This window comes from Coffea eugenioides, chromosome 2 (assembly GCF_003713205.1).
Source record: "Coffea eugenioides isolate CCC68of chromosome 2, Ceug_1.0, whole genome shotgun sequence".
Lineage (NCBI taxonomy): Eukaryota > Viridiplantae > Streptophyta > Magnoliopsida > Gentianales > Rubiaceae > Coffea > Coffea eugenioides.
In genome coordinates, this window is record NC_040036.1 from 67,995,700 (window position 1) to 68,020,790 (window position 25,091).

A 25,091-nucleotide genomic window follows, 5' to 3' on the forward strand; every position below is an offset into this window, starting at 1 on the left:
GTGTAGAGAAATCCAAGTAGCTTCTTGAATGAGAGAAATCCAACTAGCCTTTTGGATAGATCAAATTACCACCCAATTAAAGAGGAAGATAATGCTTCTTGAGGGATAAAGTAAACCACCGAATTGGTACACAATCTTGGCCAAGGTAAAAAGTTTTAATTTTGCATTTTTGCTAACAAACTGTTCTTATTATGGTTTAAAGTAAGAATATTGGAAATAAAATTGGGCTTCTATCTACTGATGAAGGGAAACTGTACTAGGAAAAAATTTGCTCGTGTCTTCCTCAACCTCTTGAGGAGGTAGCGGAGCTAGGGATCTACGATACCAATACAAGATTTGTGAGTGTCGAAGAAAGGCAAAGGTGAAAATTGTCGAGTCCGGGGAGCCATCGAAAGGGATGTTGTATTTTGTGTGTGAATGGGATGAATGTGACTTTTGGTCATGGTGTTATCCTATTTATAGAGATGAACAGACTAGGGAAAACTCTATTGGGAGGCCAACTATTGAAGAACATTTGCCGTGCATGACATTGAATAATGAAGTCAAGAACTTAAAAGCACTAGTTAGCTATTGTCTAATGGTATCTGTTTTTTCGCTTTTGCTTCTGATGATGATGATCAGATGATGTCTACAAAATAAGACAATGGTTTTCTTATGAATGAAAATGAAGCAAGTTGGTGGTTTGTTTTGTCCATGAAAATGTGTATCTTATTCTTTTGGTTTTTTTGGAAATGGCCTGCCAAAAACATATGTATCTTAACAAGCAATTGAAAAGGTAATCTACATCAAGATCTAAGCAAAAACACTTACATCAACTAAATCCACCACCATTGTGGAATATATTTGGAGCCCTTAATCATATTTGTCTATTAAAATAGTCAATAAGTAGGCAAAAGTTTCCTATCAACTATAACGTTTCCAAGTAAAGTTGACAAAAGCTTCCCAGGAAGCATAAACAAGCCTTAAAAACTATCCAAAAGTTTTGGCATGGAAGCACAAGCTGCCTCAAAAAACTACACAAAAGTTTTTTAACAAATAAAAAGTTTGTCCTAAACACAACCATAAAGCTTCTATGCTAAGTGAACTACAACTGTTCAGATCTTGCTTTCTTGGCCCTTAGGTTGTATAAAACATCAGAAATAGTAGGAAATCGGGCGCTTTTTGTTGGTGTAGTTGTGTCAGCAACCTTGTTACATCCTTTCTTACTACCACCCACAGGCTACAATTAAAGAGGAAATCAAAAAAACAAGCTAAGATGCTGAATGAAAGATGCATCTATAATTTAGAAATCCAATGCACGTAATTGAACTGAGATACAGATTGTCTGCCAAGCATAGTTTTTGCCACACTCGCAATTGTTGGCAGTGTATACTATTTTTTAGACCTACAGCTTGTTTTCTGAACAGGTTTAGTAGTGCTAGTTCCCTCTTCTTGATGGACAACTAGTTATAGGGGCACTATTGCTGAGGAAAAAAAATGAATCAATTGCTAAATTTGATTCAGCTTTATTGGGTCTTATCATCCCATGTAGGAATACATAGCCAACTAAACTTTATATTTTTGGCAATCTTTTCTGCAATGTTAGGACAAAATTTTCCTTGAAATTTTTGCATTCCAGACTTCTTAACTTGAATTCTTTGCATCAGCCTTCTTCAGATCCACTCAAGCATCCCTATGATAGTAGCTTTCTTGCTTCTAAAATTTAGTTATGAATGACTCGCATAGGTTATTCACCAGAATATCATATTTGCCACTTTGTCTAAAATGTGACTGGCTCCATAAAGTTGCGGGGCTTTTTTGCAGCCATTCAACTACATCCTTGCGAGATCTTTCAAGGGTATTCATTGCCGATTTCCAGTCCATTTCATTCCAAACACTTGCAGTTGCCCAGAACAGAACAAGTCTTTCAGCTCCTTTTCTTTGAACTTTTGCCTGAAATTTTGGTACCTTTGCCTCAAGCAGAACTTGTGTTCAAAATTTGACAATAATTCGTTCACTACATGGACCAACCCTTTCTGTATATCTGAGATGAATGTCTAAGGCATGTTTTCCATACCCAATCCAAGATCAACCATTAGTAGTTCCAAGAATTACTTCCATGAGTCATACCTCTCTACTTCTACCACTGCTACTGCTATTGCAATCATGTTGTTGTTGCCATCTCTGCCAACTGTTGATAACAGTTGACCACCAAATGTAGACTTCAAAAAATTCCCATCAAGACCAATTATTGGTCTGCAGCCATTGAGAAACCCCTGCTTGCAGGTATGAAAGCAATAATACAATCTTTCAAATGTCCTATTTGTACCATCTGTAGGCATAACAAGCTTAAGTTTGACAGTGCTACCAGGATTTGTCTCTCGGATTGTTGCTACATAACTCCAAAGGTATTGATATTGCTCCATGTCTGTGCCAAACATGTCATTTTTTGCCTTTCTCTTAGCTCTGCATATCTTCACAATGGAAACATTAATCATAAGTTTTCTAATATCATTCTGAAACCCAATTAGGCTACACTTTGGGTCACCTCTCATCTTGTCTTGGTATTTCATACTCAAATATTTGGCTGATGTATGCTTGTTGTTGTAACCTCTAGCACAAACATGCTTACTCAATGATTTGATCTAAAAGGTAGTTTCACCTTGGATTGATGTTGCACGAATCCTTCAAAAATAGCCCTTTGCACACTTGGCAATGATATTTTTCGAGTAGTTTTTTACCCAATTAATCTCATATTCCTCTCTGACCAATCATTCTACCAACACGTCTAAACACTTCAAAATTGGAAAACTTATGCCCAACCTTCAACTCAAAATGTGGCTTTCTAAACTCTACCTTAGGGTTAAAGCCAAGGCATTCTTGCTGGGTTTCACCATCAGATCCACACTTGCCCAGCAACTCTTCATCTAAAACCATTGGTTCCTGCCAATTCTCTTCTTGCATACCTGAAGCTCCACCTTCTACTTTTGATTTTTCATCAAGATTTTCACCCTCAGTTGCGATGGAATTTGCTAGTATGCAAATTGAGATAGATTCTAAGATGGAATCTGAGATGAAATGTGACGTGGAATTTCTCCAATAGCATCAAGCCTTTCAGACAGCTTGCTTTTATTGGACTTCTTTTTCTTAGCACTTCCATTTATGGCAAGGCTCTTCACAGTTGGCTTTGCATGAAAAGAAAACACATGATAAGGTTGAAAATGCTTGGAATGTAAAGTGGATCTGCCTTCTGGTTTGTTGTATTTATCCACATCTTTCTTGGTTGCAAAAATATCCTCATGCTCTATTGTCTCCAACCCATCCTTCAACCATTCAAGATCATCATCATTAGGAGTTGTTGTCTTTTTTGTTGCGGTGTTACTAACCCTATCATCATTAGGAGTTGTTGTCTTTTTTGTTGCGGTGTTACTAACCCTATCATCAGTAGTAGTTGACTTCTTTTTAGCTGTTGTGATGTTATGTACCCCACCATCATTGATGTCAAAAACTTTATTTTTTGATGTTGAGGCAATATTTGTTGAATTCGGCTCTAGCACGGTGGGCAGTATTTATTGAATTCGGCTCCAGCACAATGTCCCCACCATGTTCTGGTGACTTACTGACTTTTCAAAAGGCTCATCCCCATTGCAAGTACAAATTATCCTTGTTGCCATTTCTCAATATGCTTTTATTCATCAATTTAACATCATTGTTGTCCCTAATTGGATGTAGGCCACCATTTAAGTCAACTATTGGGGGCACAAAATCAAAAGGTCACTCTTGCATGCTTATCCAATTTCTTAAACATTCTACAAAAGCTAATTATGGAGATTTGGTCTTCAACTCTGTCTATAAAGACGGCCATATGGCTTTTTGTGTAGTGGAGGGTAGGAAATTCTCTAAATCTCTCATCAAAATACATATGTATGTTTACTTTTTTTCTCAGAGCTGTCTTTTTCCGTGGAATACTTTTCTCTCAGAATTGTCTTCTTTTGTGGAATATTTCAAGTAATATAATAAACATGTTTTAGTACCCCAACTAATATGTCTTAGTCATTGAAACGCAGAATGCCAAATAAACAGAGAAGTATAAATTCAATCAGTTTTAATAACAAGGGATTTTGGACCACTATCACCACTACTTCATATGACAGTTATAGGTATAGAAATTTAGAACTTTGACACACAACTCTTTATTAAATATCAACTTGTGACAATTATTTGAATCGTACTCAAATACGTATAGATCCTATGAGAAAGGGAACTTTCACAAATTATTTACATGATTCATAGTCAACATAAACAATCAACCATTAGCAGAGTCATGCTCAAACACAAACAAATCTTCCTAAAAATGGAATAAAATTAAGATAATATCAACTTTAAATCCATCATAACAGTACCCAAACTCACAAAATCATGACTTTTCTGTGGTCAACACCCAAAGATCTTATCTTATTTAAGTAAATAAATTTTTAGTTTTAAATATTGAAAATCAAATCAGCAAATCACAATTACTAACTCCAAACCCTAACTAACATAAACGAATTATGACATACATATCTATTTGCTTTCAATTTTATGGAAGAAATTTTCGCCTTGTCATCTTTTTCTTCGCTCTTCTTGATTGATTCAGATCGTAAGTTGTTCTTTCACTTGATTTGTGCTCTCTCTCTCTAGAAAGTCTCTCTCTCTCTCTCTCTCTCTCTCTCTCTCTCTCTCTTCGTTAGTTTTGAAAGAATGAAACAAATGATTTTCTTCAACTGAATTTGCTTAGTTTTATCGAGCCATTTTTCTCATTTCATCCTTCCCATTAATTTTATCGAATTTCATCACCCTTACAATTTAGTTTAAAATATGAAATATCGTACTGTACATTTTGAAACTACTTGAGGCTTTTCTATATAAGGGGGAGGGGGTTTTACCCTTAAAGGTATTGCGTAAATAGGAGGAAAAATATAAGAAAAAAGAACATTATACTTGCATTTTATGACGTTTTCAAGGCTGATCTTTCACTTTCGCTTTCTTTGATGAGGAAATGTTTGGGATTTTGCTTTTCCTTACTGTTAACACAATAACTTCTTCATTAGTTTAGCTATTGGTCACTTGATGGGGCAGTGTAAACTATTTTGAAAATTGTTGGCATTTCAAGAATTGTCCTTAAGTATTTTGGGTTGTTATTATACTTTTTCCCCTTCTTTTATACTTTTATAGCTTGAAAATTTTGTTCTGTATAAGCAATAAGCCTTTTTTCTTTTTTCTTTTTTGGCCTACATCTACGCAAATTACAATAATGATACAAAAAGCAAACGATTGTGCAAATGAACTATTTAAGAAGAATCTTTGTTTTCTTATTCAAGAAAATTGATTAATTAATCATTATATGCTTTTGTTTAGTATATTTAGATTAGAGAACTTAAACAAATTAATCATTATATGCTTTTGTTTAGTATATTTGTCCAATGTATAAAACATCTGTAATTTTTAATTTTTGCATATCCTCTTCAATGTTGCAAACTCCTTTTTGATAATTACACTCTTTGAAGAGATTATAAATTTTATCTACTAAATGAATATCATTTTTTTTTTAGATTTAATTTGATTATATGTTAAACTAAAAAAATAACCTGTGCAAGTGCATGGGATAAAAACTACTTATAGTTGGTTATAAAATATTGAAGTTGTACCATATTGAACTTATTGCCTATGAAATTCCATTTGAATTTGAACCATCAACATAATTCCATTTGAATTATAAGGAAGAATTGAAATTGAATGACTGTACTTTCTTCTAAATTACCTATATTAATTCGCATTATTAGAAGACACTTGCCAGGGATCAAGATCAAAGCTGTGAAATTTTTGAAATTGAAAATATATTTTCCATTATCAGTTAGTATACTAAGGAATATTTGTTTTTCCAAATTAGATTGAGGGGGATTGTGGATGATGTTATTCACACTCCTATTATGTTATATGCACTTTTAATATCCCGTTTTCATTTTGATGAGACCATATTATCCCTACCTTAATTATTTTTCCTTACTCACGAGCTAACTTTACTAGAGTTGGTCATCCAATTACGGTAGGATAAGAAGTTGGAGCAGGGATAATATGATTTTATCAAAATGAAAATGGAGTATAAATGACATAATAGGAGTGTAAATAACGTCACTCTGAGACTATTATACTACTTTTGATAGTATTTTCTGGTTTCTTTTGCCGTGGAAATTATGAAGTTTATGAAGTTGAAGGGCAATTGCCTGGTCAATGTATTGTTTTGACTTTTGAGGTTTGCTAAAGACAATTTATTTGCTAAAGACAAATATAAGATTTTTGTTGCCCTGCCTTGTGAGGGCTTAATTGGGTAAATGATTATTTTATGCCTTTCAAAGTAAAGAGTTGAGTAGTTTGTGTGGCTTTTGTCTAATTCCATTAAAAGTAACTATCGTTACACTAAGACCATATTTGATAAAATTGAAATTTGAAAATTAAAATTCAAAGTTTCTGAAATTTGAATACATTAAATTATTAAATATTAAATTTGATATATTTGAGTGTATACTATATTAATTAATTTAGATGTTCTATTTTTAGTTTCAAACACGTCTGAATATGTTAAGATCTGAACTTGTTAAATTTAAATGTTCAATTGGATTATCAAGTAGGGTCTAAATCGTAACTATAATTAACGTAATAACAACCTATAAATAACTTTTGAAGTTTAATAACAGACATGTTATAGTGGGCAAAAGTTTGCTAATGTGCTTAATATAATTCCCCAAAAAATTTTTAAAAAAATTATTCCCCAAAAAAAAAAAAGACTATTCCCCAAGAAAAAAAAATTCCATTTTCTATTTGTTTCAGCTCACCGCTTTGGATAATGAAATTATCCCAAATAATATTTCGTTTGCATCATAAATACATTTTTCAACCCACTTTTTTATAATTCTCAACCACTTTCTTATCTCACATATATCACATCGTAAAAAATGTTACAGTAATTATTCCAAATAATATTTCAAATAATACACTATCCAAATAAACCAATAGCAAAGCTTGGAATCCTATCAAGATCCCATTTTGTCCACGTTTTCTTTTCGCAGAGTCCCTCTTCTTATCCCTTATTTTCTCAACCACTTACTTATCCCTTTCTCACACCCTACTCAGCATTTATGTATATAAATAAATATTCATAAATACGTGGCCGACCTTCTCTCCTCGTGCTCCTTTGCGTCCACGTTTATTTTGCTTTATTATGTTACCAAATCTTCCTTTACAAATGTCATCGCTTTCCTATATATTTTATCTTCTCATTCGAACCTTTTCTTTAAATCACGAAAGGAAAGAACCCATTTCTTGAAGTCCATTGATTTTGAGTATATTCGTCTCAATTTTCATCTTCACAATGGAAGAAGCCAATGGTAAGCCACAGAATAGGCAATGAGATAAATTTCTTGGATTGATTGGTGGAATTACTGATGTTTTCGGGATTATGTTTGATTGGTTGTTTGGAGTTTGATGTAGCGAATGAACTGATGATTTAGTTGGTTCTATGAATATTAATGATACTTCTGTTTGTCGGTGCCATAATTGTCTGCAAGAATCTTGGATCTTATGTGCGAATTCCAGCACCGACGAAAAGTCAATTGGGGTCACTTCATTTTTTTTTAAGTTGGCCGTTTTTCTATCATGGTTTACTAAGAGACTGTCGAAAACTCGACACGATCATTGGCTTTTACTATCTTGCTTATGCTTTGCGATTTATCTGAATTTCTGATTGCTACCTGAAGTTTATTGACTTCAGTTTGTTCTTTGGAATTTTGGTCATTGTCACTTTCAGTTGTTGAGGCAAAGGATGGAACTATTTCTGTTGCTTCTGCATTTGCTGGCCATCAGGAAGGTAATAACATTGGCTCGTTTACTTTGATAACGTCCAAAATCAAGTCAATCTTTTTAGTACCAAAAGGTGTTTTTGATATAGATCTGTAGGTTGAGGCCATTGGAATATGGTAAAGAAACAGTTAAACAGGTTCTTTTTTTTCTTTTTTTCTTTTTTTCCCTTGTATAGATATATCTCGTAATGTGATTTTGAAACTTTCAAGCTGTATCAGCTTTTCCTCTTCAATTTTTCAGCCATTATCCTGAATTAGTGCTTCTGGTCTCTTTTTGCTATTCTCTATGGTATCAGTTAATAGTGTGTCCGCTGCTTAAGCTCGAGCATTGTTTTGATAGGATTCAGGTCTTTACTTGCAAACTCCCCCTTTGAAATTTGTATCCAATATTTCACCAACCAGCTATTTGATAGGCTCAGTTCTGAACCAGTTTTAATTTTGTATCAGTTGTTTCTCCTTCTTTGTAGAAGTTTTGATATTGAACATTCATGATCTTTTCTTGTATAAACAAATGAGACGTTGGCTGTACATTGCTTATCCCAATTTCTCAGAAAATTGAAATAAATATGTTTGAACTAGTTCTCATTATTGAGGTAAGCAGATTTAACTACAACACCATCATCCAAAACCTTTCAGAAGCATTCAACATTTAAGCTGCTTGAGATCTGTAATATGTTGCTTGAGTTTTCTATGTTGATATAACTTAGTGATTTGGATATCTTTGGAAACTTTTTCCAGAAATGTGTTCAGAAGCTGATCTGGATATGTAGTTCAAGTGTTTTTAGTTAAAGATAAGTCTGAGCATCTTCTGACCATATTTAAGTTCCTTGAAGGGAAAAGAAAACATAGAATAGCATTAACACTGGATTCTTAATTTGATTACAAGGTGAATCTGTTGTGATTAAATAGGTTGACCCAGGCCGTGGAAGTGAAAACTGAACCTTGCCTTGTCAGTTTGCAATTCACATTTTCTTACAGATAATGCTACTCTAGTGAAGTTCAACCTTAATTAATTTTGACACTAACCTGTAAGACTAGTTCTGAGTTCATTCCAGACCACTTCGTAACTCCTATTCCTCCTGTTCTTGTTGAGCCACCTCTGATAACAAACTACAGATTTAATTGATCGTTATCTTTTCCATGTACATTTATTGGTGAAATGGTCAAATTCCATTTGAATCTACTAAGGTAGCCTAGATTTTGATTTCGAAACATGACTGTTATAGTAGCTGGTGGGTAGGCTAGCTTCATGATGGGTATGTTATTTCTGATCAGCTGTACAGGATAGAGACCATAAATTCTTAACAAGAGCAGTGGAAGAAGCTTATAAAGGGGTAGAGTGTGGACATGGCGGACCATTTGGTGCAGTAGTTGTTCGCAACGATGAAATTGTTGTGCGCTGTCACAACATGGTTTTAGAAGGCATGGACCCTACTGCACATGCAGAGGTCACAGCAATCAGAGAGGTTAGATATAATTTCTGTGACATTTATCTTTGCTTTTGTACTCTTCCAATTCATTGAAGCACGAATGATCTCCCCAAGAAACAATCACCTAACGTTGAGACAGGTGGAATTATTGCAGGAAGCAACCACAGCAGCATAAACTACAATCACACTACTTAATGCATTTCCTCTTTTTAATGCAACACACCTCTCTCTCCCTCTTTTTCAATCACTCACTCATGCCTCTAATTCTATTTCTTGATAAATAAAGAGAAGAAAAAGGGAATCAATTTTTAGCTAATTAAATTTTTCTCCAATGCAGTATACTTATAAGTCTCGATTTTAATTCAATAAAGAATAGGTAGAATGTTACTTTTGATCCTCTTATATGAAAAAAAACTAAGATAATTGAAGAAAAAAATTGTGAAGTATGCATAAGACTTGGCTAGAAGCCTCATTGAAACATAAATTTGTATACATGTATGATGGTGTGTGACTATGTGGATGTGTTCCTAGTCCTCTAATGGTGGTGGATGATGGAGGCCCACCGCACGCACCATTTCTACTTGGGAAGCAGCAAAATGTGAAACAATTTGGCAAGGTTGCCAACCCCATGCACCACTTCTAAATTCTCACCAAAATGCCTTTTCTCTTAACGTCCTCCTTCTACTGTATGACACCTATTAATTGAAAATATAACCAAATCCCAGACAAGACAAGTTAGTCGCCGCATCCAAAATTTTAAAAACTTTCATGGTCGCAGCATGCAGCGACGTTAGCTGTCTGCAGTCGCCTCATGCAACTTTAAAAAAATTTGCTTAAGTTTAAAAACCTACTGTTGATCACATTTGATCAATGGTCAATCATATTTTGTCGCATCCATTTTGAATGCGGCGTTCTGACACTTCCAAAATTTTTTCTACGCCGATTTGTTATTTGCAGCATTCACAATTCAAAAAGAAAAATTTTTTTGTGCAACTTTAAGAACCAACCACTGATCAAATTTGATCAACAGTCAATCATGTCTCGCCGCATCCATTTTCGGATGCTGCATTTTGACAGACTGGAAGCATTTTTTTTTAAAAAATTTGTTAAGCTGCATTCTAGCATAAAAGAAAAAAGGCAAAAACAAATTGGATTTTCTGTATGCCGATTTTCTCAATTGCAGCGACCCTTATTTCAGAACACACTCCTACAGAACACCACTTTTCTGATGTTTTGGTATATTAACAATATTTGGAGAAATTCGCTGTCACTTGGAGTGGTGGAATTTCTTTTTTCAGATCAAATTTTCAGAGACTTTTGTGTTTCATGATAAAATTGTGTGGATTACTCTCAATTCTTTAGCTTACAATAGCCATGTGCTTTTACTGGATAGACTTAATTACTACTGTGAATTCTAGGCAGTGCTAGCAACTCAGCAAACATGAATAATTGGTTGGACATATGTGAAATTTTTTTGACACCTCTATCCTGTTTCCAATGATGAATACGCATGTTAGAAAGTCTCAGGAAAACAATCAACTGGCCTTGTACCAAAATGGACCCCCTACATTGAGTTTTGCATCAATGTGATGGCCATGCAATACAACCTGTATTAATGTGCCCAACCTGCAATTGAAATAGAAATATAAGTAGTTGTCTGATGATCAGTGAGTCATTGTGTACCAATTTAGATATAGAACTATGAAAGTGATTAGACCAAAGTGTATCACGTCAACAACCCCTCCCTTTCAACCAGAAGCAGAATTTTGAAGCGAGCATCTTGCAGATGTCCTTTTCTTGTAGAAGGATGTATCATGCTGGGAGTTGATAATCGTTTTCTTACCCTGGATGATTGATTTTGTTTTTAACACATATAAGTTGCATTTAGGGTGTCAAGTATTTTATGCGTTCTTTCAAAATATAATATGATCTGCAATCCTGGAAATTGCATGTAAAGATGGCCCATGAGCTTGTGAGACATTAAGTTGGTAAAAACTTTGCAAGTGGCAGATCCAGTAAATGCTGTCTATAGACTATGGATACGTAATCTGATGACAAGCTTACTCTTTGTTGTTGGTTAAAGCTTTAGGTACTAAATATGGCCAAAAGTAGTGTTCCCTACAAACTTCCGCAGGGAGCTTGGATTCAAACTTTATCTCAAACTTCACTGAGGTAGAAGTTTTAAAAGCAAAGTCAGGCGATAAAGTTAAAACTGCCTATAAAGCTGAAGTAAGTACAGAACCCATTAAAGACTTAAGATTTAATCTAAGCTAATAGAAGTATGTGGCAATGAAGTGTACTTACACGTCTATTACCTATTTATTATATGATTTAGGTATAGGAGAGTGCAGTCTGAAAACACATGGTCAATTTACTCTCATTTGTTTCCTCTGAAAAGTAGGATAGGCCTGACCCATCAGAAACAGGTCAAAACTGAGAAGCATCGGGAGCATCTGGGGAAATGATTTTAAACTGAGAAATGTTGGATAGTGACATATAACAATGTCCACGTGAATTTTGGTCTTTAAACTTCTTTTGCCAGAAAGATTTTAGTTCCCTGCCTAACATTTTTCTTCAGTGGCTCACAAACAATAACAATGAATCTTGAAGATTGAGATCTGTACAGAGCTAATAGTCTTTGAAATTTAGAATGCTCTCTGACCATTGTCCCAGATCCGATATCTTATCAATTCCTGAATGTTAAGCATTTCTGGTATTGTCTTTTATCAGAATTCTTATAATGTTTTTGAGTTAATGATGACAGCTTGGAAGCTAAAGTATTAAAATATTAACCATACTTGAGCTTAGGCAGCTTGGATGAATGTGACCATTTATGTTTGACAATCTCAAATTTAAATTATAGGAATGCAGAGATAATATGATCTTTAAGCTAGGATGATTGGTAGAAATATTCATTTGCAATTTAGTAATTTTGCGTAGTTTTTCTCCATTTGGCTGCCCAAAATAGTAATGTCATGATGATAATTTGCTCTTGCTGATGATGCAAAGGGACGTGACTGGTGCATAGATAAACCTCTTTTCAGTAAATGTTTGTACTCACTATACGCTCCTATAATAACAAACATAGAATCGTAGAACTTCTGATTGAAGTCTTTGTTATGTTATTATATTTGGCGGACAATTTGTTCATTGAAGGTGGTCCCTTGCTGTCTTTTCTCCATCAATTATGGAATCCCTTGTCCTTTTTCTGTTTCTTTAGCTTTAGAGGGTGGAGGGGTGATGGCCTGTGTACTTAGCATGCAACTTTTCAAAATTAACATACTGCTGATCAAACGTGAAATTGTTGGAGTATTTTAGTCTTTTAGATTCAGCTTTGGCCATGCTTTGAGTGGTACATTTGGACAATGCTACATTTTACACAGGCATGCAATTTTGTCTATTTACTTTAAGATTTGAATGATAGAGTTTAATCTAGAATAGTCTTTTTACTCATTTGTAAGAGCACATGCATAGCATGCCATGCACATAATACGTGTTTGCAATTGCTTCCACTTCCCTGCAAATGGTATGGAAGAATGTACTAGTCAAGCATTAGATGCTTCAGTTAGATTGATTCTTCATTTCTTCCTTAAATGTTAATTTCGAATGGATTTTTCATGTTTTTCTTTTTATGTCATATTTCTTCTTGGAATTGCTGGAGTTCCATGGTTGCAATGGTATTTGTGCAGGAAAATGACCAATTTCATCGCTAAACTTTTTTACTAGTGCTGACTTAGTCCCTAACTTTTATTCTTAGCCAATTTGATACGTTAACTCATTTTGCAGTTCCAATTAAGGATCTCCGTGGCAGCGCCACCACCTAAAATCGATCTGGCTCCTAATTGACTAACTAAATTGGGGTTATGTTGGGAACGCCACAAATGGGACTGTAATAAATCAACTAAATCGTATAAAAAACCACGAGTAAACTTTAAAAATGTTTATCTGGTGATTTTTTACACAATTTAAAAGTTTTATCTGGTGGTTTTTTATACGATTTACTTGTTTTATTATAGTCTCGTAAGGGACATTTCCATAATACCCCTATTTAATTAGTCAATTAGGAAAAAGATTGGTTTTAGGTAGTGGTGCCACTGCGAAGGTCCTTAATTGGAATTGCAAAATAAATTCAAGTATCAAATTGGTAAGAAACGAAATTTAGGGACAACATTGGCATTAGGAAAAAAAGTTTAGGGACGAAATTGGCCATTTTCCCTAAGTATACTACTCAAAGCTGCTGCTTGGCCATTCTCATGTTGGATACTACTTGTTCAGGCATGCAAAAAGCTCAACAAAATTGAGCTCTCAGATTGCGAGATGTATGCTTCTTGTGAGCCTTGCCCCATGTGCTTTGGTGCAATCCACCTTTCTAGAATTAAGGTTCTTTTCTCTTTTCATGTCATCTTTCCTGGTGGGTTCATGATTTACATTTAGGCCCTTTTATTCTAATTCCTGTGTTTTGACACACTTTATGCAGAGACTGGTTTATGGTGCCAAAGCTGAAGCTGCCATTGCCATTGGGTTTGATGATTTTATCGCTGATGCCCTAAGAGGTACTGGTTTTTACCAAAAGGCACATTTGGAGATCAAGAGAGCAGATGGTAATGCATCCCGTATTGCAGAGCAAGTCTTCGAGAAAACAAAGGCCAAATTTCCTATCTACTGAGGAAAATGTTGAAATCTGTGATCGCTGATATGGATGCTTTGGAACGATTCACGTTTGCTCATAAAGTAGCTTCTAGCGTTCATTGTTTCAATGATCTCTACATTGTTGAACAATGTCCACGGGAACTGCCGTTACCTTGTTATTTCCTTAACAAGTGTTTATATTTATATTTGTTTCTTCCTCAAGTTCGAGAGTCCCAGTTCGTTGATTTTTCATTATGTTAAATTGTGAAAGGTGGAGATATTTATGATGAATGTCCTTCACTCTGTGTTCAGTAGATTGGTATCCCGGAAAGGTCCGTGTGTATGTGCTCAATTTCCTTCAAGGTATCCAGTTTTCATGATGAGATATGAGATTCAGTCTTGAAACTTCAGGAGATGACACTTCTGGAAAATACATAGAAATGTAGCAACTATTCCCATTTTACCAATGTACTTCATCTTCTTGACTCGTTAAAAGTTTATAAACCTTGTGCCTTTAACAATTCGTTTAAACTACTTTGCAGACAAACAAGCAAAGGTAAGTTTACTCGTAAGCTGTCGGTTGCATTGTAGCAAGTGGAACGGACGTCTTGAACACATGATACTTACATGTAGTTAAAGGTCGAGATACTATTGGTCAACCAATTAATGTAACTTGTGAGGTACAGCAATTATTAGGAAATGATCGCCACCTTGTTCTTCGGATACAATTCGATCCCTCTAAAATGAGGCATGGAAGAAAGCCACTATGAAGAAGTTTCGGGGGTCACGAAGGAAGCTTCTAGCTCATGTTGGCCGTGTTGAGAACAAGAATTGAACTCTAAGTGCCTGCAACATCCAATAGTGATGGAAAATTTTATGTTGGGAGCGACTGAAAGGCATGTGTAGTAATTCTTGAACTAGTGAAAGTGTTTTAAGTGGACATATAAGGATTTCACTTGATTTAATTTAACATGTCAAAGGGACTTACTTAATATGTGAATTAGCAAGTGGGATCTTTATATGTTCACGCGGAGCTTTTCTATTGATTCTAGATTAACTACTAGGTATGTTTAGTAGTTACTCCTGATTGAAATAAAACTTCTACAATAGTGATACAGATGAAATGCATGGTAAAAAGTTTAATTTGGGCAGCAAATCAAGTTGGATCAGGAAAAAAAAAATCATATTTGAACCAGGAGCAAAAATAGCAATAGGAAGCTCGGCGAACTGTAGTCTATTTCATGCTAACTTTTAGATGAACTCAAATCTTTGGGAAATCAGTACTTTCACAAAGAATAGTGACATCTTTAACCAAACTAATCAGTACATATTAGTAGCCGCCAAACAAATTTGGAGCTCGCGAAGACAGAAGCAATTTGCAGACAAATCACAGTTTAACAAGTCAGAAAGAGTTGTATTCGGAGCTTCTCAGGCACATATTGCAGAGAGGCATCTGAAGGACATGGTTATTTCACTCTGAGGTGCCATAGGAATAAATGCATTTTGATAAAAGCTGGCTCGTCATTACCCCTAGCTATGTCATTTAATGTTATACCAAAAATTCCCTCTGAAGTTAGTTTTCAAAGTACTCAAATTCCATCTTTTTCTTTATCAACTATCCACATCCAGAGCTGCAAATAAGTCCAGCCAAGTTTCGATTCAATCTTACCAAGTTCAAGTTCGAGTTTGACGTCTCTCAATGTAAAATTCGAACTCAAGTTTGACCTCAGATTCGAATTAAGTTAAGCCTGAATTCAAGCTTACTCGAGTTTAAAAAAATAAAAAATAATTACTCTCTCCATCCCATAAATTTGTCATATTTGTCACTTTTTCTTGTCCCAAATTAATTATTATCTTACAAAAGTCAATCCATTTTGTTCAATGAAATTTTATCTTTACCTTTATGTGACCCACCACTTATTCCTCAGAATTATTAATACATCAAATAAAAGATGTCCCGCTGCTAAGGTATAAAAAGAAAGTAAAACTGCTCTTTCCTATTAATATTACTATACATAAATTGCACATTCTCCCAAAAATGACAAATTTTATGGGATGGAGGGAGTATTTTGTTTTAAAAAATGAATAAAATAGTAATTTTTCTAAAAATTAATAAAATAGTAGGATATATATGTTATTTTACTTAATAAAAATAAAAATAATATATATATATATATATTTGCATATATGTATAATCAAGTGGCTTGCAAGCTCGAACTCAAGCTAGATGTTGGTCGAGTTCGAGTCGAATTTTGACCGAGCTGGCTCACGAGCGCTCATAAGTGATTTGATACATTTGCAATCCAACTCATATCCTCTTTTTTCTTCTTTACCATGATTTTAAAAAGTAATAACTTCCTAAATAATGAAAAAGAGTAGTTTTATAACTTTTGAAAAAAAAAATACATGCTCTGACATGATTCCACATACAATAATTTATTGTAAAAATAATTAATTTGATAATTTTTTATAATAAACACACATAGGGTGTGTCAAAAGCACTAGCGCATATAAAGAGAGTCGGGTGAAAAAAGATTGAAACATTAAGGAGTAGATTTAAATTTACTCATTTCTTCCCAACATCTCACAAGGTTTAGAGTGGCCATAGAGCGCAGAGTTTACCAACTTCTCAAGATTTAGAGTGGCCATAGTTTTATAGCGTCCTCAAGATTTGGAGTGGCCATAGAACTTAGCAAAATCTCACAAGGCCGAATTTTTATGGCATTTTCGTTAGGATTAATTTTTTATACACTAACAGTGTAGTGATCTTTTTATACTAACTATTTTGATTATATGCTACATAATGATTTGAATCAAATTTAAACTCATGTTATGTGATATGATTTAAATCTGATAGTGTAAAATATAATATACACTAACGGTGTATAAAAAAGTTATTCTTTTTTATTAATAATGTGGCAAAATTTATATGTCCAAAAAAAAAGCAATAACAACCTATAGACAACTTTTGAAATTCAATGACAAAGACATGTAATAGTGGGCAAAAGTTCGTTAATGTGCCTAATATAATTCATAAAAAAGGAAAAATGCCCCAAAAAAAAATTCCATTTACTGCTTTTAATTAGTTATAGCTTTGAGTTTTTGGCTCTTACCATCAACACTACTTTGCAGTTTGCATTAGGGATACAAACGAATCGAGTAGCTTGTGAACTGATCGATCAAACAATTGACTTGACTCGGCATTGACCGAGTTTGAGTCAATCTTGAGCGATTCGTTTAGTCAAACAAGTCGAGTATGGATCGTTTTTAGTTAAGTTTGATAGCTTGTCAAGTCTTATCGAGCAACAAGTGTTATATATGTAAAAAATATATTTATAATATATGTATATGTGTGTATATATACATACATATATATATAGTAAATTACATATATAAGGACTAAGTTTTTGTAAATTTTCAAAATACCTCATTTTCAAATCGAGCTCGATCAGGCTGGAGGTTGATACTCGAGCATATCAGAAATCTTAACGAATCAAATTGAATATGTAGAATTTCAAACTCTGAGTCGAACTCGATCTCAAACAGTGCTAAATCAAGTTGAGTTCAAACTCGAACATAGTATTACTCGGAATCGACTCAACTCGTTTGCACCGTCACTTTTGATTATGAAAAGCAAAACTTGGAATCACTTTTCCTTTGGGAAAATCGTTCAAAATGTTCCTTACATTTTGCAAAATAACTTTTTTAATCCCTCACTTTTAAAAGTGTAATTTTACATCTTTTACAAATTCACATTGATCAAATTTGGTTCCTACCTAGGTTTCTAATTAGTTTTTTGTCGGAATCCACCACGCGACTTGTATGTGATCATTTTTGAAAAGTAAATTTGTCAAATCAAATTTTACATATTTTGATTCATAGTCCTTCACATTTCACAAAATAAATTTTTTGATCCTTCATATTTTTCAAAATGAAAATTTTCATCCGTAATTGATCATATGTACGAATAGCTTTTTTTCTTTAAACCCATATATATACCTATTTGATTTTATCTGAACAGTATGAATATCATGTAATATATTTCTATCTAATTTCACCTAAATAAGCTAATCGTAATTGTACACGTAACAATTTTATTTTAAACCCATATATATATATATCTATATCTATATGATTTCACCATATGAACCTATTCAATATTTGTGACATTTCTCTTTTGATAATAATTTATTTATTAAATTGTATAATAATGACATCTAATTAATGGGTCTTAACTAGAATTTTATAATCATGCTAATAAATTGCAATTTAAATTTGAAATTTCTACTCACCACTTTTAAGACAAACAGTTGAATTACTTGTCTTGTAATTGTTTTAAAATTTGAAAGTGCCAATCACTTACTTCTTTTTATCATACTTTTCCGTTGTTTATTTTTTTGTCCAAATTTAATTCGATATAAATACTTGATAATGTTTAGAATTAAATGTCTTCTTTGTTTTCAATTTTTAAGTAAAAGGAAATGAATAAGAGTGAAAAATTAATAATTTTTTTAAACACATGTATATATCTATTTGATTTCACTTGAGCAGTACAAATAACATGTAATATATCTCTATTTGATTTAGTCAGACGCAATCAAATAGAGATATATTACATGCTTTTGTACTGTTAAGATGAAATCAAATAGATATTTAAAAAAAACTATTCACACATATGATTAATGAGGGACGAAAAAATCTATTTTGAAAAATATGAATGACGAAAAAATTCATTTTGTGAAATGTGAGGGACGAAAAAATTCATTTTTGTGAAATGTGAGATACCATAAATTAAATTATATAAAATTTAATTTGACAATTTGGTTCTTAAAAATGATCACGTGCCTTGCACGTAATAGATTCCCCACTAAAAATTAGTCAAAAATCTAGATTGAGATAAAATTTGATCAATATGAATTTATAAGAGGTGTAAAATTATACTAAAAGTGATGGATATAAAAAATTATTTTGTAAAATGCAAGAGATATTCCGAACGATTTTCCTTTTCCCTTTTATAAAATCCTTCGGCTTATCCTTGTTTTCTGTTGAGCGTGAGCGCGCGCTTTTCTGTACAAGTGCCTATCTTCTCCTCTTCTCCTCGTCCCCTTTCCCTCCACGTTTATTTTGCTGTTTGACGCCAAATCTTTCTTTACTCATATCGTCGCTTTCCTAAATATTTCATCTTCTCATTCGAACCCTTTTCTTGAAACCATTGACTTTCCGTATATTCGTCTCAATTTTCATCTTCACAATGGAAGAAGCCAATGGTAAGCCACAGAATAGGCAATGAGATAAATTTCTTGGATAAATTGGTGGAATTTCTGATGTTTTCGGGATTATGTTTGATATGTTGTTTGGAGTTTGATGTAGCGAATGAACTGATGATTTAGTTGGTTCTATGAATATTAATGATACTTCTGTTTGTCGGTGCCATAATTGTCTGTAAGAATCTTGGATCTTATGTGCGAATTCCAGCACTGAAAACAGTCTACTGGGGTCACTTCATTTTTTTTAAGTTGGTCGTTTTTCTATCATGGTTTACTAAGAGACTGTAGAAAACTCAACACGATCATTGGCTTTCACTATCTTGTATCTGCTCTGTGATTTTTCTGAATTTCTGATTGCTACCTGCAGTTTTCGAATTCTGCTCTAGTTTGTTACCTGAATAGCTTTAGTTTGTTCTTTAGTTTATTCACATTCAGTTGTTGAGGCAAAGGGTGGAACTATTTCTGTTGCTTCTGCATTGGCTGGCAATCAGGAAGGTAACAATATTGGTTCGTTTACTTTGATAATGTCCAAAATCAAGTCAGTCTTTTTTCGTACCAAAAGGTGCTTTTGGTAAAATCTGTAGTTTAAGGCCATTGGAATATGGTAAAGAAACAGTTAAAAAAGGTCCTTTTTTCTCTTTTCTATTTTTTCCTCTTGTATTAGATATATCTCGTAATGTCATTTTGAACCATTCAAGCTGTATCAGTTCCTCTTCGATTTTTCAGCCGTAATCCTGAATTAGTGCTTCTGGTCCATTTTTGCTATTCTCTATTGTATCAGTTAATAGTGTGTCCGCTGCTTCAGCTTGAGCATTGTTTGGATAGGATTCAGGCCTTTACTTGCAAACTCCCCCTTTGGAATTTGTATCCAACATTTCACCAAACGCTATTCGATAGGGTCAGTTCTGAACCAATTTTAATTTTGCATCAGTTATTTCTTCTTCTTTGTTGAAGTTTTGATATTGAACATTCATGTACATTTTATGTATAAACAAATGAGACATTGGTTGTACATTGCTTATCCAAATTTCTCAGAAAATTGAAATAAATATGTTTGAACTAGTTCTCAATATTGATGTAAGAAGATTTAACTAAAACATCATCATCCATCCAAAAGCTTTCAGAAGCATTCAACATTTAAGTTGCTTGAAATCTGTAATATGTAGCTTGAGTTTTCTATGCTGACATAACTTAGTGATTTGGATATCTTTGGAAATTTTGTCCAGATATGTGTTCAGAAACTGATCTGGATGTGTATGTTCAAGTGTTTTCTAGTTAAAGATAAGTCTGAGCATCTTCTGACCAACATTTAAGTTCCTTGAAGGGAAAAGAAAACATAGAATAGCATTAATCCTGGATTCTTAATTTGATTACAAGGTGAATCATTTAATAGGTTGACCCAGGCTGTGGAAGTGAAAACTGAACCTTACCTGGTCTTCAGTTTGCAATTTACATGTTCTTATGGATAATGCAACTCTAGTGAAGTTCAACCCTAATTTTGACAAACCTGTAGCACTAGTTCTGAGTTGATTCCAGACTGCCTCCTGACTCCTATTTCTCCTGTTCTTGTTGAGGCACCCCTGATAACAAACTACAGATTTAATTGAAATCGTTATCTTTTCCATGTACATTTATTGGTGAAATGGTCAAATTCCATTCGCATCTACTAAGGTAGCTTAGATGTTGATTTTGAAACGTGACTATATTAGTTACTGGTGGATAGGCTAGCTTCATGATGTGTTTGTTATTTCTGATCAGCTGTACAGGATAGAGAACATAAATTCTTAACAATCGCAGTCCAAGAAGCACATAAAGGGGCAGAGTGTGGGCATGGCAGACCATTTGGTGCAGTAGTTGTTCGCAATGATGAAATTGTTATCAGCTGTCACAACATGGTTTTAGCACGCACTGACCCTACTGCACATGCAGAGGTCACAGCAATTAGAGAGGTTAGATATAATTTCTCTGAGATTTATCTGTTTGTATAATTATAGCATGTGCATTTTGTAGGAGCTCTCTTTGGGTTTAGTTTACACTTGGATGTAATTTGTCAACATTTTCTTGCATGATTTCATATATTTTTGTTTGATGCAGACATAAATGATGTGTAGCACCTGTATCTCTTCCATGCAGTCTGGCGCTGCACTAGTTGTGGTGCTGCATTTAGTGGTCTTGCAACTGAACTGGCTGGAAGTATTTTCTTGTCAGTATGTGATAGAAGAAACTTATGGATTACACATTCCCAGTACATGTTCCCAATAACAATAACCATAAAACATGTGGAAGACAGCATTCTGCTTGTTCCCAATAACAATAACCATACACTAGTTGTGGTGCTGCATTTAGTGGTCTTGCAACTGAACTGGCTGGAAGTATTTTCTTGTCAGTATGTGATAGAAGAAACTTATTGATTATACGTTCCCAATACATGTTCCCAATAACAATAACCATAAAACATGTGGAAGACAACATTCTGCTTGTTGTGTTGGTGGTAATGGAAATTTGTTCAGACTTGGACCCTAAGTTTACTTTTCCTTCATTCTTTGTTGATTGAAAAAAAATATAATGTGCTTGGTTGGTGGTATTGAAGCTAATTTCTCAGTGCCAAGGACTGCTAAGTTGTGTCTTCTGATGTCTCTTGTCATCACCACCACCACCACCACCATCATCATCATCATTATCATCTTCTTCCCTGACATTTTTGGATCTTTGCTTACAACAAGCCATGTGCTTTTACTGGATAGACTTAATTACTATTTTGAATTCTAGTCAGTGCTTGCAATGCAGCAAACGTGAATAATTGGTTGGAAATATGTGAAATTTTTTTTTTTCCAAAGATGAATATGCATGTTAGAAAGTCACAGGCAAACAATCAACTGTCCTCATACAAAAATAGGCACCCTACTTTGAGTTATCCATCAATGTAATGATGGCCATGCAATACAATCTGTATTCCCAACCTGTAGTTGAAATAGAAATATAAGTAGTAGTCTGATGGTCAGCAAGTCAATTTGTGCCAATTTATATATAGATGTATGAAAGTGATTAGACCGAAGTGTATCAAGTCAACAACCCCTCCTTTTTAACGAGAAGCAAAATTTTGAAGTGAGCATGTTGCAGATGTCCTTTTCTTGTAGAAAGCTGTATCATACTAGGAGCTGATAATTGTTTTCTTACCCTGGGTGATTGATATTGTTTTAAACATGTATAAGTTGCTTTTTTCTTTGTTGGACGATTGTAAAGAGTTCGGTCATTTAGGGTGTCAAGTTTCTTATACATTCTTTCCAAATATAAGATGATCTGCAATCCTAGAAATTGCATGCAAAGATTGCCCATGGAACATGAGCTTGTGAGACATAAGTTGGTAAAAACTTTGCAAGTGGCAGATTCTGTAAATACTGTCTAAGGACTATGGATACATAATCTGATGACAAGCTTACTGTTCGTTGTTGGTTAGAGCTTTAGGTTCTAAATAGAGACAAAGGTAGTGTTCCCTACCACCTTCAGCAGGGAGGTCGGATTCAAACTTTATCTCAAACTTCACCAAAGTAGAAGTTTTAAAAGAAAAGTCAGGCCATAAAGTCAAAACTGCCTATAAAGCTGAAGTAAGTGCAGAACCTATTGAAGACTTCAGATTTGATCCAAGATGATTAGAAATATGGGGCAAGGAAGTGTACTGACACATCTATTACCTATTTCTTTTATGATTTAGGTATAGGAGAGGTCAATCTGATAACACATGGTCAATTTACTCTCACTTGTTTCCTCTGAAAAGTAGGATAGGCCTGACCCATCAGAAACAGGTCATAACTGAGAAGCATCGGGAGCATCTGGGAAAATGATTTTAAACCAAGAAATGTTGGATAGTGACTTATATCAATGTCTGCATAAAATTTGGTCTTAACCTTCTTTTACCAGAAAGATTTTAGTTCCCTGCCTAACATTTTTCGTCAGTGGATCCCAAACAATAACAATGAATCTTGAAGATTGAGATCTGTAAAGAGCTATTAATTTTTGAAATTTAGAATGCTTTCTGACCATTGTCTCAGATCCCATATCTTATTGATTTCTGAATGTTAAGCATCTGGTATTGTCATTTAGCAGAGTTCTTAAAAATGCTATCGAGTCAATGATGACAGCTTGGAAACTGGAGTAAAGTGTTAAAATATTAACCATACTCAAGCTCAGGCAGCTTGGATGAATGTAACCATTTATGTTTGACAATCTCAAATTTAAATTATAGGGATGCAGAGATAGGATGATCTTTAAGCTAGGATGATCTATGGAAATATTCATTTGCAATTCAGTGATTTTGCTTATATTTTCTTCATTTGGCTGTGGAAAATAGAAATGTCATGGTGATAATTTGCTCTTGCTGATGATGCAAAAGGACATGACTGGTGCTTAGATAAACATCTTTTCAGTAGATATTTGTACTTTGCTATACAGTCATGCAATAGCAAACATAGAATCATCGAACTTCTGATTGAAGTCTTTGTTATGTTATTATATTTGGCGGACAATTTTTTCGTTGAAGGTGGTCCATTGCTGTCTTTTCTCCATCAACTATGGAATCCCTTGTCCTTTTTCTGTTTCTTTAGCTTTAGAGGGTGGAGGGGGGATGGCCTGTGTACTTAGCATGCAACTTTTCAAAATCAACATACTGCTTATCAAACGTGAATTGTTGGAGTGTTTTAGTCTTTTAGATTCAGCTTTGGCCAGGTTCTGAGCGGTACATTCTGACTGCAATCCTACATTTTACACAAATATGCAATTTTGCCTATTTACTTTCAGATTTCAGTGATTGAGTTTAATCTAGAGCAGTCTTTTTACTTATTTGTAAGCACGTTTTGCATGCCATGCACATAATATGTGCTTGCAATTACTTCTGCTTCTTTGCAATGGAATATGGGAGGAGTGTACTAGCTGAGGATTAGATACTGCAGTTAGATTGATTCTTCGTGATTTTGTTTTATGTTAATTTCGAATTTGATTTTTCATGTTTTTCTTTTTATGTCGTATTTCTTCTTTGAATTGGTGGAGTTCCATGGCTGCAATGGTATTTATGCCTCTTAAAGTTGCTGCTTTGTCATTCTCATGTTGGATACTACTTGTTCAGGCATGCAAAAAGCTCAACAAAATTGAGCTCTCAGATTGTGAAATGTATGCTTCTTGTGAGCCTTGCCCCATGTGCTTTGGTGCAATCTACCTTTCCAAAATTAAGGTTCTTTTCTTTTCTCTTTTCATGTCATCTTGCCTGGTAGGTTCATGATTTACATTTAGGCTCTTTTATTCTAATTCCTGTGTTTTGAAACACTTTATGCAGAGACTGGTTTATGGTGCCAAAGCTGAAGCTGCCATTGCCATTGGATATAATGCTTTTATTGCCGATGCCCTAAGAGGTACTGGTTTTTACCAAAAGGGTCATTTGGAGATCAAGAGAGCAGATGGTAATGCATCCCATATTGCGGAGCAAGTCTTTGAGAAATCAAAGGCCAACATATCCACTGAGGAAAATGTTGAAATCTGTGATTGCTGATATGGATGCTTTGGAATGATTCACATTTGCTCATAAAGTAGCTTCTAGCATCCATATTGTTTCATTGATCTCTACATTGTTGAACATGTCAATGTGAGTTGCGATTCCCTTGTCATTTCCTTAACAAGCATTTATATTTATATTTGTTTCTTTCTCAAGTTTGAGAGTCCCAGTTCAATGATCATATGTTAAATTGCGAAAGGTGGAGATATTTTCGATGAATGTCCTTCACTCCTGTGTTCAGCTGGAAAATTTAGATTGGTATCCCAGAAAGATTGGTGTGCATGTGCTCAATTTCCTTCAAGGATTTCAGTTTGCATGATGAGATATGAGATTCAGTCTTGAAGCTTCA

The 25,091-nt window shown here is 34.2% G+C and overlaps 2 protein-coding genes across 6 annotated transcripts; both read left to right on the forward strand.

The window, feature by feature from the left end:
* Nucleotides 1-7,221: 7,221 nt before the first annotated feature.
* On the forward strand, nucleotides 7,222-14,396 carry LOC113760814 (guanosine deaminase-like). Its single transcript, XM_027303547.1, has 5 exons — nucleotides 7,222-7,403; nucleotides 7,823-7,882; nucleotides 9,150-9,340; nucleotides 13,580-13,684; nucleotides 13,782-14,396. Exons 1-5 carry the CDS (start codon nucleotides 7,388-7,390, stop codon nucleotides 13,968-13,970), a joined length of 561 nt encoding a protein of 186 aa, XP_027159348.1. The 5' UTR covers nucleotides 7,222-7,387; the 3' UTR covers nucleotides 13,971-14,396.
* Nucleotides 14,397-18,996: 4,600 nt separating this feature from the next.
* LOC113761908 (guanosine deaminase-like) lies at nucleotides 18,997-24,897 on the forward strand. Of its 5 annotated transcripts, none has more exons than XM_027305083.1 (5): nucleotides 18,997-19,200; nucleotides 19,621-19,695; nucleotides 20,959-21,149; nucleotides 24,320-24,424; nucleotides 24,527-24,897. In XM_027305083.1, the coding sequence occupies exons 1-5, from the start codon at nucleotides 19,185-19,187 to the stop codon at nucleotides 24,737-24,739; spliced, it is 600 nt and encodes a 199-aa protein (XP_027160884.1). In that variant the 5' UTR covers nucleotides 18,997-19,184; the 3' UTR covers nucleotides 24,740-24,897. The 5 variants fall into 5 exon arrangements, with proteins under 5 accessions (XP_027160884.1, XP_027160885.1, XP_027160888.1 ...); XM_027305084.1 differs by having other exon boundaries at nucleotides 19,636-19,695; XM_027305087.1 differs by lacking the exon at nucleotides 19,621-19,695 and adding an exon at nucleotides 19,982-20,098.
* The last annotated feature ends 194 nt before the right edge of the window (nucleotides 24,898-25,091 follow it).